Raw genomic sequence first — 12,526 nt, 5'->3', positions numbered from 1 at the left:
CGGACCGCTCCTCTTTGTATCACTCGTAGGCGAGCTTCGGGTGTACATGGTATAGAGAAGGTGAACAGAAGGCGCGGCTGTGTGTGCACGTGCATGTACTGTGCTGAGTTTGAAGATGAAGGGGGAACGCAGGTGCACACCACATAAAAGAACGACCCCCGCAGCTGCACGGGCATGCGCTTGTGTGAGCGAGGGCTCTCCACCGGTGAATATACATAGCCTACATAATCGTGTTTGCGATCTACACACACACACACACACACACACACACACACACACAAGCGAACAGAGGTGCAGGCACAAGGAAACAGGAAGGAACAGGTCGTACGCGAGGCGTGTAAACGCAACAGAAGAAAGATGGGAAGTGGATCTTGGCGCCAGAGAGATATGCGCGTGAGTGTGTTATTGCAGGAGAGAACGAAAAAGTAACGTGACGTTCGTGTCCATGCTCGCCCGTGCCCAAGCCCCCCACCCCTACCTCCCCGTTTTTACCAAGCTGATCTCATGGACAGGAAGGGAGGGACAAAGGCAACCAAACGCACATCCAAAGAAGGAAGAGTATAAATAAGCAACACATACACACACAAAGTCCCAACAGGCAATGGAAAATGATCGAGTTTTGTGCTGTGTCATCGAGGAGAGAGCGAAAGGGACGGGGGATGTCTGTGGGCATGGGTGAAAGAGCAAAAGAAGGGCGACATTGGGGTAGTCGTAGGAGTCTTCGCCACAGTTCCTTTTCCCGATACACATGCACCCTCCCCCACCCCCAAAACAACAACAGTCAGTGAGACAGGAAGAAAGCAACAAGCGAAGATGAACTGTCATCCTCGAACGCGTTTCGCAATGCGTCCGAGGAAGGATCGGGAGAGGTCGACAAGGGAGGGGGGGGTCACGCAGTACCTTCTTTTCGTGCTCTCGGTTTACACTGGAAAAGAAGAAGAGAAAGCAAACAGTGCGCACATGTACATGCACACATTCAGCAGAGAGTGGGGCTGAAGGGGTAAGAGAAGTAGGGGAAGGGGAAAGGGGAGGGGTGGTGGTGGTGGTGGTGGCCGGAGGAGCAGGAAAGAAAAGAGTAACGCAGAACCGCAACGGGGATTGTTCCTGCTGCTCGTGCTGCTACTGAGGTAGTTGCGCCGGTGGCTCCGTTGAACACACAGAAAAAAAAGGAAAGAAAAAAAAACAACATGACCAAGCCTGATACAGAGGTGACCCATAGAGAGAGAGAGATACGTGGGCAGCAAAGGCAAGCAGAAAATGCGTGTGCGTTGGTGCACATCTCTGCACGTTGAGACGGCGTTAGACATGCAAGGCACACAAGGCGGTGTGCGCTTTCACGACAGTCGAAAGGTAAGGAGCTTCTACGGAAAAGTGTGTAGTTCCCGCCACACACGAGAGAGAATAAGAGAACATATAACCATACAGAGGGCGGGGTGGGTGGAAGGTGAGGAATGGAAACACGAGAAACGTACTTCAAATAGGCAATTAAAATAAATACTCGCCTCTCCACCCGTTTCACCGCCAAGCAAGAGAGTCCAACAACTTGTGTGCGACTCGATATATATATATATATATGTGTGTGTGTGCTTGCTCCACGGTAAAGATTCGTGGACAGCGAGAGCACCGCGTCAGCATATGCAACTTAAATTGAAAAAAAAAAAGAAACGTGAATCCTCCTCCTCGTCAGTTGGGCATGCGTGTCCACCAGCGTGCTAATCACCCCAGATAGCGTGAAACCAACGGGGCCGACTAGACGGCGTCATTGCGGCTGCCTCAGTGACGAGGAAGAAAGCTTAGGTCCTTGAATAGCATTGGCAGGAAATCGGCTGCGGCCTGGCGCCATACCTGCCAGCTATGTGAGCCCGCGTAGATGCGCCGCTCGCACGCCACGCCCAGCTCCGCCAGCAGAGCGTCGTCCGCCTCGAACGCGGCGCGGTGGGTGTTGTCGTCGCCAATGCAACGGAAGAGCACTTTCATGGCGGCCTGGAAGGCTACGGGATCGCGGCGGAGGGCTTCGATGTGGTCGCTGTCCGTACTGATGCCGTTCCAGTTGCTCCTCAGGAAGCCGGAGAACATGCCGGCGTAGGCGAAGAGATCGTGGCGTGTTATGCAGAGCCTGCTGGCTTGTATGGAGCCCATGTAGAGACCGGCGATGGCGCGGTTGTCGCGATCTGCCTCGGTGCGGTAGTGGTTGTCGACGTACGGAATGATGTCCTCCGTCAGGTCTTCGCAGAGCTTGGCCGCATCGCATGGAATGCATTCACCATTGGCGCGTGCGCTCACACTACTCTTCATTACGATGATCATCTCCGTCATCTTGCCGTCGGCGATGAGGTTGTCGGCGATGACGTTCACCTTACCCTGCTGTACGCAGTTCATTGGGTACTCGCGGTCGTCGTGCAGGAGGTAGAGCACGGGGTACCGACGTGTTGCGCTGCTCGCCTTGTGATACGAGGGCGGCACGTAGATAAGAACTTCCTCGGTTGTGTCCATTGTGTAGGACGTCAAGTAGTTGTGGGCCACCATCCCGTGCTCGACGGAGGGCCGCATGGCGTAGACACATCGATTTGGGTTCGGTGGCGGGACATCGATGTAGTTTGCCCGCTGGAGCCCATGCAGGCACCCGATGCTGAGGTGGGGCGTGAGCACAGGGTTGCCGTCCACCATGAGGACGACACACTGCAGTCCGACTGGTGCGGACACGGTTCCGACCCACACTCCGTCTTGGTGCTTTGTCATGGGTGCGGCGGCGCCGATGGAGGCGACAGGGACCGTGCCACCATCGCTGTCCACCAGGCAAACCTTCACAGGAGCGACAACAACAGAGCTGGCATGGGGAAGGTAGAAACGGTAGTGCACGGTGCCGTTGTTGTCTTCGCTATATGTCACCCCCTCCTCGCAGCGCGGCCGGAAAAGGAGCTGCTGCTGCTGCTGCTGTGCTTGAGTGGGTTGGCTAAAGCTATGCAGATGCATTGCAGGGGTGCGAGTGGGCGGCGTCGTCGCAGGAGCAACGGGTGTGATGATGATGGCGGACATGAAGCGCGAGCTAGTGGGGTAGGGGGAGGAGATATCGCCAGGCGTACGAGGATGTCCGAGTACCCTTTGAGAGGGTGAGCTATCCGTATAGAATGGCCGAGTGCTGCTCCTGCTTCTTTCCGTCTAGATATTAAAGTGTTCTTTTATGTGTACTTCCGAGTCCGTTCCCGTTTTCTTAGTTTGTTCGGCACGTCACGAGAGACTGTCGGTAGTGCACGCACGAGAACGGAGAACGAGCTCTTAGAAGAAGGGAGGGAGGGAGGGAGGAGAGAGAGGACCACCACGGAATAAAGGGAGAGGGGCGAGAAAAGACCCTGGCGTGCGAGTGGATGATGACTCGGTGGATTTCGAGAAAAAAAAGTGCGAGTGTGAGGGTGGTGTGAATACCCTGCTCAGAACGCGGGCACAGATGTGTGGGGCAAATGGAGATGAGGGGAGAAAAGGACTGTCGTGGGACGCGGACAGGACGTGACTGAGCAGAGGCCGCGAGGCATCCGACGCCGTCAGCACAGTGCTGCGGGTGAGCCGGTGACTGACTGGGTTCCTGTTGTGCTGTCGCGATAAAGCCACCGTATCTGTGCGGTTCGAATTGAGGAGGAGGTCAGAGAGTGGGTGGGAAGAGGCACACGCACGCTTGATAAGCGACTGGACGCACAACATGCAAAAAAAAACTCAGTGCCACACGCCAAGAGAGAGGAGGGTTGCCCCGCAAAGGAGCGGCAACCGTGGGTAGCTTTTTTCCATGACAAACCGCGCGCAAAACTCGAGGAAGGTGTGCGTGTGTGTGTGTGTGTGTGTGCGGTGCACAGAACAGGGGAGGCGAGGGACAGGGTCGTGCGCTGTCCGTGAACGGGTTAGTTTTGCTTCGATTTCTTACATGAGCTGCCACCTCGAGCACCACCGCGGGCTCGCATGTTGCTCATCTCCGGTCGGTCCTTGAAAAGCGCCTTTGCCGTGTGTCCCTGCAGCTCCCTCATCACCTCGCGGTACTCGCGCCGTACCAGAGGCGCACCGAAGCTCCAGACGCACATAAGGCTGATCATAAAGTTCGCAAGAGTGACCCACACCGGCCAGCGATCTGGCTCGTTGCCGTTCAGCAGCAGTGCATCGTAGAAAGTTGGAAAGAAGGTAAGAAGGGCACCCATCAAGCCAGCATCGAGTGGCTGACCACAGAAGAGCATGTAGCACCAGATGCAAACCATACCCGCGTATTGCGCCGCGAACAGCAGCGCCGTCGGTGTCATGATCCACTGCATGAGTGGTGGGTACTGTGTGGTGATCTCCGTGGACAAACCCCAGAGAGGACGAGGGTTCACTGTACCCACATGGATGCGGTGAAGGAGGGAAAGATCCGCCAGCGCCGATACATTTTTCTCCTTGACGGCGCGGTAGTGCTGCTGCGCGACCTCCCGCAGCACATCGCACACAGACTGTACCCCCAAGAGTCCCATCCACGCCGCCATGCAGACGGAGAAGAGTGGGGGGCTTGCACACTTCGGAATGAGACTCACACCGCTGTGCTGAAAGCTTAGGCGCACCGTATTCGCTAGCCTCGTCTTGGTCAGCAGCGCTGACGCGAGAAACAATGCCCCCGTGACGGCGCAGATGCCGCCAAAGAAGGTGATGGCATCGCCAGCTGCCGCGTAGTACTCCTCGTGCATGTACGAGAGCGATGAAGCTGCTTCCGCTGCCTGATGCTGTGTCTTCATCGCATCTCGAAGACGGAGCTGCTGCTCAATGTCGAGGGGCTGCATTATGATACACACGGACACAAACGCTAGTGGACACCTACTACAAAACAGCGACTCTCTCTTCGCCTTGCTTATACGACAGAAAGACAAAGGGGGCGAGATGGACGAGGAGCGGTGAAGGAAAAAGAAGCTGCGCTGCAGCGACAGGGCAAGGATGCATGCGAGCTCCAGGGGGAAGAGCGGGTAGGTGGGGTGAAGAACCGAGCCAGGAGATCGCAATCGACACTAAAGGAGACACACTCACCCGCACAGGGGGAAAGAAACACGCAGAGGAGTGCTTGCTAGAGGTTAGGACGGGAGGGTGGGAGAGAGGGAGGCTGCGTGAAGACAACAGAGAAAGACATACGCGTATATGTGTGTATGGAGAACGCAAATCCTTGTCCCTTCGAGCATTTACTACTCAGCGTTGGACGATGTTCATCGGAGCCGACACACTATTCCGTACGCGAAACAGGGTGAGGGGTGGGAGGCAGACACGATGGAATCCTAAACGGATGCGATCTGCCACCGAGCCCACATCATGCTCACGAGTTGGCTTTCCCTTTTTTTTTCATGTTCGCCGTCACCTGCTTCCCGGCGTGTGCGGACACCGGTGTTCATGGGGCGCGTCTGCCACGCATTACACAATTACAGCAGGGAAATGAAGTCCCATGAACGTGTGTCCCGGCAGCGTGCGAGAGGATGCGCCTGCCGAAGATGGGCTGGGCGGTGGTGAGGCAGGTGCCTTCGAGAGCTCATGCGGCTCCTTGCCCTGTGACGCTGTGGAGGCGGAGGCTACACCAAAGAGATAGTCGGTGAACTCATCCACGCGGATCAGCCAGTACTGTGGTGGCTCTGGCACCTGTGCGCTGGCTCGGTCAGACTCACCGCTTTGTGCGCCACTAGCAAGATTTCTGTTACCGCTGTACATCTCCATCTCCGCGCGTGACCGCTTGTAATGGTCCAGCGGCAGCATAGAGGAGGCGAGCGTCCTCGACGTGCCAGCCGTCACCCCCTCCGCTCCGGCAGCGGTGTTTGACGTCGACTCTGCCAACTCCTGTGCGGGGTCAGATCCGTAGAGGCACAGCTTTCGGTAGTCTGACCACCCCACACGCATCGCCTCTCGCTGCAGCTCCACGTTCCCGATAAGACGGATGATCAGAAGCGCCGCGGCGCGCAGATACTTGTGCACATCCTGCTCCAGCATGACGCGCACGATGGCCACCGAGGGGCAGATTTGCAGGAGGCGGACGACAAGGCAGATGAAGTAGTTCGCTGTGTGAAGAGGGCCGGTTAGGCCGCCGAGGTAGCGGAGGGTGATCAGTTCCTCCAGCACCCACAGCAGCGGCTTGCTGGCGCAGCGTGTCATGGTGTGCGAGTGCAGCACGCGATAGCGGGTGGGCGGGTCGAGGGACGCAATCGCCGCCCGTCCTTTGAGGTTCCACGACATGAAGTGAAGGGTTTATAGAGAGGAACTGAAAAGGGGAGAGACAGGGCAGAAACACACACGGGCTCCGAGACACGGGAGTCGTGCACAGATGCGAGTGCGCGAGGCAATGCTGGGCTGAGCGGGACACGAGCGCACGCTAGTTCGAGCGCCGGTGCGTGTGTTTGCATGTGTGTTTCGAAAGTGAGGTGTGAGAAACGAGGATGATAAGAAGGTTGGTCGCGGTCATGGCTAGAGAGAGGGGGGAGGGTCCAGATGCGTGAGCGCGATGCCTTCCCAAGGTACACGCGGGGGTCTCGGAGGGGGAAAGACGGCTCACAGCTGACGCCGCCGTGAGGACTGCATAAGCGCTGGGAGGACAGAGAATTCGAACGCCCACGTCAATCCTCTCTCTCTTCTACTCCCTCCCTTCCTCCCCGGAGCCTTGCGGCGGCGACGTCTGTGCCAGCGTTGAGCGTGAAGCACTAGGGGTGGGAAGAGGTCGGATAGACGTTGCGTTTTTTAGTGAATAGCTGCGTGTACAGATACCGCCCCCTCTCTGGGGAGCGCGCACAGCAAAAAAAAACAAAAAAGAGACATACCGAGCTTGAAGTGTAGGCGAGCGAGTGGCAAGCACACCTCACTAGCACGCACGTCAGGTCATGAATCATCGGCAAAAGGAGAAGCACAAAAAACAGCCCAGGGGAGGGGGGGGCACAGGGTGTTGTATCGGTGGCGAGCAGGGCACGTAGGCACTTTCACCAGGCAGAAGAAAAACCCCTACACTCGCTCGATCCCTCATGCACCGCCTCTCCCCCTTAATGCGCACAGGAGCATCAAAGCAACGCCGCCTTCGCTGCTTAGAGCAGCCGCACAAACAACCAGACACAGCCCGGCACCTGCGCCAGGGCGGCCATGTAGGTGAATACGCGAGACCGTGGCAGCACGCGACCGTCGTTACGCATGTACTGCAGCCCTAAAACGCGCACCGTAAAGAAGCTATGTGCCAGTACCGCATACAGCATGAAAAGGCCGCTGTAGAGGCGACTCGGCGGCAGACACTGCGACGCGAGAACACCCAGGCAGAGAAGAACGTACTTGTATCCGCACAGTGCGAGCAGCTCCAGCAGCGGCGGGTTCGGCACGACAAGGAGTGCATACGCGACACCCTTTAGCACAACAACCTCGAGGAAAAACCAAATGCCGATCACCCACGCGGTGGAGATCAGCGACGCGGCCGTGACGGAGCTCGTTGGCGAGTTGGCGCCAAGGATGTAAGCGGCGAGTACGACGTAGGTGATCACACTCATCAGAGGGATGTACAGGTCTGACGCGAAGACGTCGTTCAGCGGTAGCGAGGGACCGGCAAAGGTGTTGCCGCCGCCGTCGTGACCCGCGAGCGTAGAGGGCGAGACAGCTGGGAACATTGAGGCTGGGGAGCCGGCCGGGCCGCCAAAGACTTGGTCTCCAGTCGCCTCCCCGACACCGCCGCTGCTGCCGAAATCGCTCTCCCCGCCGGCCGGCGACTTGCGGACATACTTGGTGAAAAAGGGCATTGTGAGGATGATCAGCTTTCGCTTCACGTACGTGTTGTCCACAGCAAAGTAGTTGCGAATAGCACGGATGACAGGCATATAGTAGGCTAGTCCAGCCTCGCCCTGCTGGACGTGTTTTTGGAGAATGTTCTGCCCGTAACTAAGGCCCATCTGCAACATCATTGCGTTCGGGTCGCTTCGGCCAAAAAAGGCGGTGCCGCCACCTGGGCTGCCGCTGCCGCCCGTGGGGCCGAAGTTGATCGTCGGAGTATGCGGAGTCTGCATGATTCCAGTTTCCCGCAATGATCCGCAAAAAATGGAGCGAGAAAAGACAAGGCGACCAGAGCGTGCGCGCACACGTCTGACGGCAGTGGAAAACAAGAAGGTTCACTGTGCTGGTGAGGGCGACGCCTTGTGCACGTGCTTGTGCGTGTGCGTGTGCGTATAGGTCGTGTGCACCTATCCTGTTTCTTGGACTGTGACTAGACAGGATGACACATGGACGTACAGAGCATACCGCATATAGAGGCGGTTGAGCAGGGTGGGCTCAAGGGGACAGGGGGAGGGAGGGAGGTGTGTGTGTGTGTGTGAAGTGGAAGGGCGACAGAGATGTAAAGAAAATATAGCAATTATAGCGCAGCACATGCAACACACACACACACACAAGTTTGAATAAAACGCGTACACGGGAGCGTTGCCGCGGTGTGACGAGTTGCCAACATGATCACGCACACGTGGCTCTCAACCCCTCCCCCTCGCAACTCAGAGAAGAGGAGCGAAAGCAAGCGAAGACGTTGTCGGCCACAAAGCTGCTGAGACACGTGGCACCGATCACTCTCTTGTATCACAGGAAAAGCGAAAAGACAAGGCCTGAAAGGGGCGGAGGTGGCTCGCAGCTCATGGCCGCAAAGAGAATACGCAAGCACTGTCTTTCCCGCCCACCCCCTTGCACACAACAGCAGACAGACAGGCAGAGACCGTTGCTCCGCCACACAGACGTTGCTTGCTTGTGCCATTAGACGCAACACCAGATACGGGGAAACGAAAAAAAAAAGCGGCTGCACGCACGGGCACACGCGCACAAGTAAAAAAAAGAGATTCAGGCACACCGGCGTGCCGAGTGCACGTACATGTGCTTGAATCACCACAGTTTTACCATGCTCTTATCTCAGGCGGCGTTGCACGTGACGCTTCTCAACGGTGCGCCACAGCCCTTGCACGCACGCAGGCGCTAGACATGCGGCGCATTATTTCTTCTTGTTCACAGAGCAGAGGAACTTGAAGCGCTCAAAACACTCTTTGGCTGTCTTGTCCTCTACCATCTTCGCGATTTTCTGGAACTTGTCCTTCTCCTTATAATCCTTCAAGTCACGCAGACCCTGCTCCAGCTGCTTCTGCTGCTTCAGAGACCAGTTCTCCACGGACGAGGCAGCTGTGCTGGTGGCCGAGGCGTGCGAGGGGGAGGCGGCGGCGGTAGCAGTGGGGTTGCCAGACCCTGCATTGTGCAGCGCAGCAGTTAGCTCGCTCACCTTGGCCATGGCCTGCTCCTCCGTAAAGCGGTGACGGAGCACGTCGCAGATCTTGATCCAGCGATCGACGGAACCAGGCGGGTACTTGGCCGTCGCCTTCTGCAACCGGCTTAGGTCCTCGTCCGTCCATTCCTGTCCTGCGTCGACAGGGGCCTTTGCTGCTGCCGCCGCGACTTCGTTCTTCTTCGCTGGAGCCGTGGCCGCATCGCCGTCCTGCACCTTCTTCACGGCCTCGCCGTAGCGGTTCACGCCGCAGCGTTGTTCCATCTTTTGAATGAGCGCGTTGAAGCGCATGACGGCCTCCACCTCCTCGGCGCCTTCCACATCTTTGCTCTGCGGGTCGTTCGTGCGTGGCCGGCGATCCGTGGGGCAGGCCAGTAGGACATCGCGCAGCTTCTGCGCCTCGGTCGCGTTGGTGGTCTTGGAGAAGATCCACTGCACGTTCGGACGGCGCACACGGTCTGCGAGGAGCTTGTTTGTCGGGGTTTCGTCCAGGAGCCCATGCTGTTCAAAGAAGCGCAGAACCGCCATCTGCACCTCGCGCATCGCCTGCTTCTCTTGCTGCTGCGCGCCCACCTTGGCCTCTTCCCTCTCCTTCTGCTTTCGGGCCTCTTCAGCGCGGCGACGCTCCTCCTCGGCGGCGAGCTGCAGCCGGAATGTTTCCCGTTCCCTCAACACTTTGAGGCGCTTCTCTTCCTCCTCTTCTCGGCGGCGGCGCAGGCGCGGGTCGTTCTTGCGCGCCCGCTCGACCAGAAGTCGGATGCGCTTCTGCTCCTCCCTGCGGTGGTGGCTCAGCTGGCGCGCGTTCTCGCGCTGATAGTAGCGCTTCTCCTCGCGGCACATGGTGTCGTCGATTTCCACCAGATCCGCCAGGTGTGAGAAGTCGCGCCAGCTCTGAAAACCCGTCCAGCGGTCGTAGAAGCGGAGTACCTCGGCGTACGGCGTCTTATCCGTGCCGAGGGATGGCATGCCGGGGACGCTGCTCCACTTCTTGTTGCGTTCGAAGACGGGGCCGAAGGTGCTGAAGAAGTCGGCCTCCTCCACCTGCTCGCCAGGGATGGCGTCGTTGAACGGGCGCGAGGAGTCGTAGGCCTGGCGCGTGTCTGGGTCGCCAAGGATGTCGAAGGCACGTTGCACCTTCTTGAAGAGTTCATCGGAGTGGTTCTGCTGCTTGTCGGGGTGCGTCTCGAGGCAGCGGCGTCGGTAGGCCGCTTTGATTTGGTCGTCTGTCGCCCCTTCCTCCTGCTCCAGCTTCAGCACCTCGTACCAGTCAATCAGCATGTCGCTGTCCGCCAGCTTCACGAATTTCTTCTTGCGGGAGGAGGACTGGTAACGGGCACCGTCACCGACGCCGTCGTCGTCTGCATCGTTTGCACCCTCGCCGTCTGCGCCAGCGGCAATGCCATCGACCTCCTCCGCGGCCCACTGCTGCGCCACATTGGGGTCGGCATGTGCTTGCTGCATACGTGCATCCTCGTGCCGCAGCTGCGTTGTGAGGGCGACACTGCGACAGAACGCCTCTCCTAGCGGAATGATGCGGTACGCCTCGATCCAGCGGTTCAGTTGCGGCGGTGCATCGGCCGCGACGGCATCGTCGGTGACGCCTGGCTGCGTCTGAGGCCACTCAAGCGCCTTCTCGCCCGCCTTCAAGACAGGCAGTTCAATCGACAACACTTGCATGGTGTGAAGTTGTTGTTGCAATGGCGGTGGTGGACTGTAGAGAAATTTGTGCTCGGATATCCCCGTTGATGGTGATTTTAACGCAGGTGCACTGGCACAGACGCACGCAGAACTGCTTTCGCATGCGTGTGTGTGTGTGAGCGCCGAAGAGGCAAAGAGGCAGGGGAAGAGAGATGGGGAATCAGGTGCATCTCGAAATCAGTGGCGGCATTGAATTCTTCAGCAGCGCAGCCACATTATGTGTTTTGTGTGCTTGTGTGAATGTCTGCACCCCACAAGCACATGAGCTAGCGGTGCGGTGATACAGGGCACGCAAGCTGACCTCGGCCAGGGAGCGAAGTACTTCAGCTGCAGCAAACTGGGATATGGGAGGAGATGGGGGTTGCGTGTGGAGTCGGCAGCTCGACTGCCTCATCCGCGCAGGGTGGCATCTTGTCCAGTGAATGCATCACCTCTTCGCCATGGCATGAACACATCAGCTCATCCCATGAGCCGCCAGCAATATTTGCGCTGCTGTGTGCAGCTGCGTCAGCGTCCCCACGCTCGGCCCTTCTCGTAGTCCTTCTTTTTGAAGCTTCGCTTGTTTATTTGCTAAGCAAGGGAGTGGTGTTCTCTCGTTGTTGGAGAGGACAAGGGACAGTGAGCAAGGCAGGTGACAGACACACGCAGACACGCAACACAAAAGGAAAAGACGCAGACCGACCAATCAACAACAACCGCGAAGATACGAAGGGAGTGGGGGGGGGGACAGCACAAGAGCAAAAAAAAACGCATAGAGCCTCACACACACACACACACACACACACACACACACACACGACGAGCGAGAAAAGAAGAGCCGCTATAGAATGGTCCGTGGAGGGAGAGAGGGAGGGAGTTGAGCGCAGCAGAAAAAGGGACGCATAAAGTACATACACGCAGAGCAATGGACGGCAAAGAGGGAGTCGAACTTTTGTTGGGGGTGGGGGTCGGGGTGTGTGGGACGGGAGGGAGGGAGAGGGTGCAGGCAGAAAGCGCGGAGGGAGTGACACACGCACACACACACATATACACACTAGCTTGCGTGCATGAATGTGAGGCGAGCAAAAAAAAGGGTAATGGGGTGGAGGTGGGCTGCCTTCCGTGGTGTGCCCCTTACGCCTCGATGTACATGTATACCGTACATACGTGTGTGTCCATGTCCCCCCCCTCCATCTGTCCGTCTTGGCTGTTTGTATCTGTATGTCTATGTCCCCCTCCCTCTCTATGTGTGTGTATGTGTATGTATGCATGTGTGTGTATTCCCTGTTTAACGTAATTTTGGGATGAGCAAAGAACGAAAAAAAAAAAGGAAGAACCCCCCCCACACACACAGGAACAGACACAGACATAGAAAACGGGAAAGAGGATGGGGGGGGGGGCGGTAGTTCATTTTATTGCTTAGCGTTTTTAGAACGTCATTTTTTTTGTTGCTTCTTCGTTTTATTTTTCGTTTGTTCTTTGTCCTCCCTCCCTCCCTTTTCGCGGTTCTTATTGGGTACTGATGGGGTGGTAGGTGACAGCAGTGACGATGGCCATGATGATGCGGGGCCAGGGGGGGGGGGTGGCGGG

At 57.5% G+C, this 12,526-nt stretch overlaps 5 protein-coding genes across 5 annotated transcripts; all 5 read right to left on the bottom strand.

Annotated features, from left to right (window-relative positions):
• Positions 1-1,773: 1,773 nt before the first annotated feature.
• LINJ_20_1190 (endo-1,4-beta-xylanase z precursor-like protein) lies at positions 1,774-3,036 on the bottom strand (the record flags this gene model as incomplete). The annotated part of the gene is made up of 1 exon (XM_001465213.1): positions 1,774-3,036. One exon carries the CDS (start codon positions 3,034-3,036, stop codon positions 1,774-1,776), a length of 1,263 nt encoding a protein of 420 aa, XP_001465250.1.
• An 854-nt stretch (positions 3,037-3,890) lies between these two features.
• Positions 3,891-4,790, bottom strand: LINJ_20_1180 (conserved hypothetical protein; the record flags this gene model as incomplete). The annotated part of the gene is made up of 1 exon (XM_001465212.1): positions 3,891-4,790. One exon carries the CDS (start codon positions 4,788-4,790, stop codon positions 3,891-3,893), a length of 900 nt encoding a protein of 299 aa, XP_001465249.1.
• Positions 4,791-5,406: 616 nt separating this feature from the next.
• LINJ_20_1170 (conserved hypothetical protein) lies at positions 5,407-6,216 on the bottom strand (the record flags this gene model as incomplete). Its single annotated transcript, XM_001465211.1, has 1 exon — positions 5,407-6,216. One exon carries the CDS (start codon positions 6,214-6,216, stop codon positions 5,407-5,409), a length of 810 nt encoding a protein of 269 aa, XP_001465248.1.
• Positions 6,217-7,052: 836 nt separating this feature from the next.
• Positions 7,053-8,012, bottom strand: LINJ_20_1160 (conserved hypothetical protein; the record flags this gene model as incomplete). The annotated part of the gene is made up of 1 exon (XM_001465210.1): positions 7,053-8,012. The coding sequence occupies one exon, from the start codon at positions 8,010-8,012 to the stop codon at positions 7,053-7,055; it is 960 nt and encodes a 319-aa protein (XP_001465247.1).
• Positions 8,013-8,974: 962 nt separating this feature from the next.
• On the bottom strand, positions 8,975-10,936 carry LINJ_20_1150 (DNAj-like protein; the record flags this gene model as incomplete). The annotated part of the gene is made up of 1 exon (XM_001465209.1): positions 8,975-10,936. One exon carries the CDS (start codon positions 10,934-10,936, stop codon positions 8,975-8,977), a length of 1,962 nt encoding a protein of 653 aa, XP_001465246.1.
• Positions 10,937-12,526: the final 1,590 nt, after the last annotated feature.

This window comes from Leishmania infantum, chromosome 20 (genome assembly GCF_000002875.2).
Source record: "Leishmania infantum JPCM5 genome chromosome 20".
NCBI lineage: Eukaryota > Euglenozoa > Kinetoplastea > Trypanosomatida > Trypanosomatidae > Leishmania > Leishmania infantum.
This window is presented reverse-complemented; position numbering and strand designations above follow the sequence as displayed.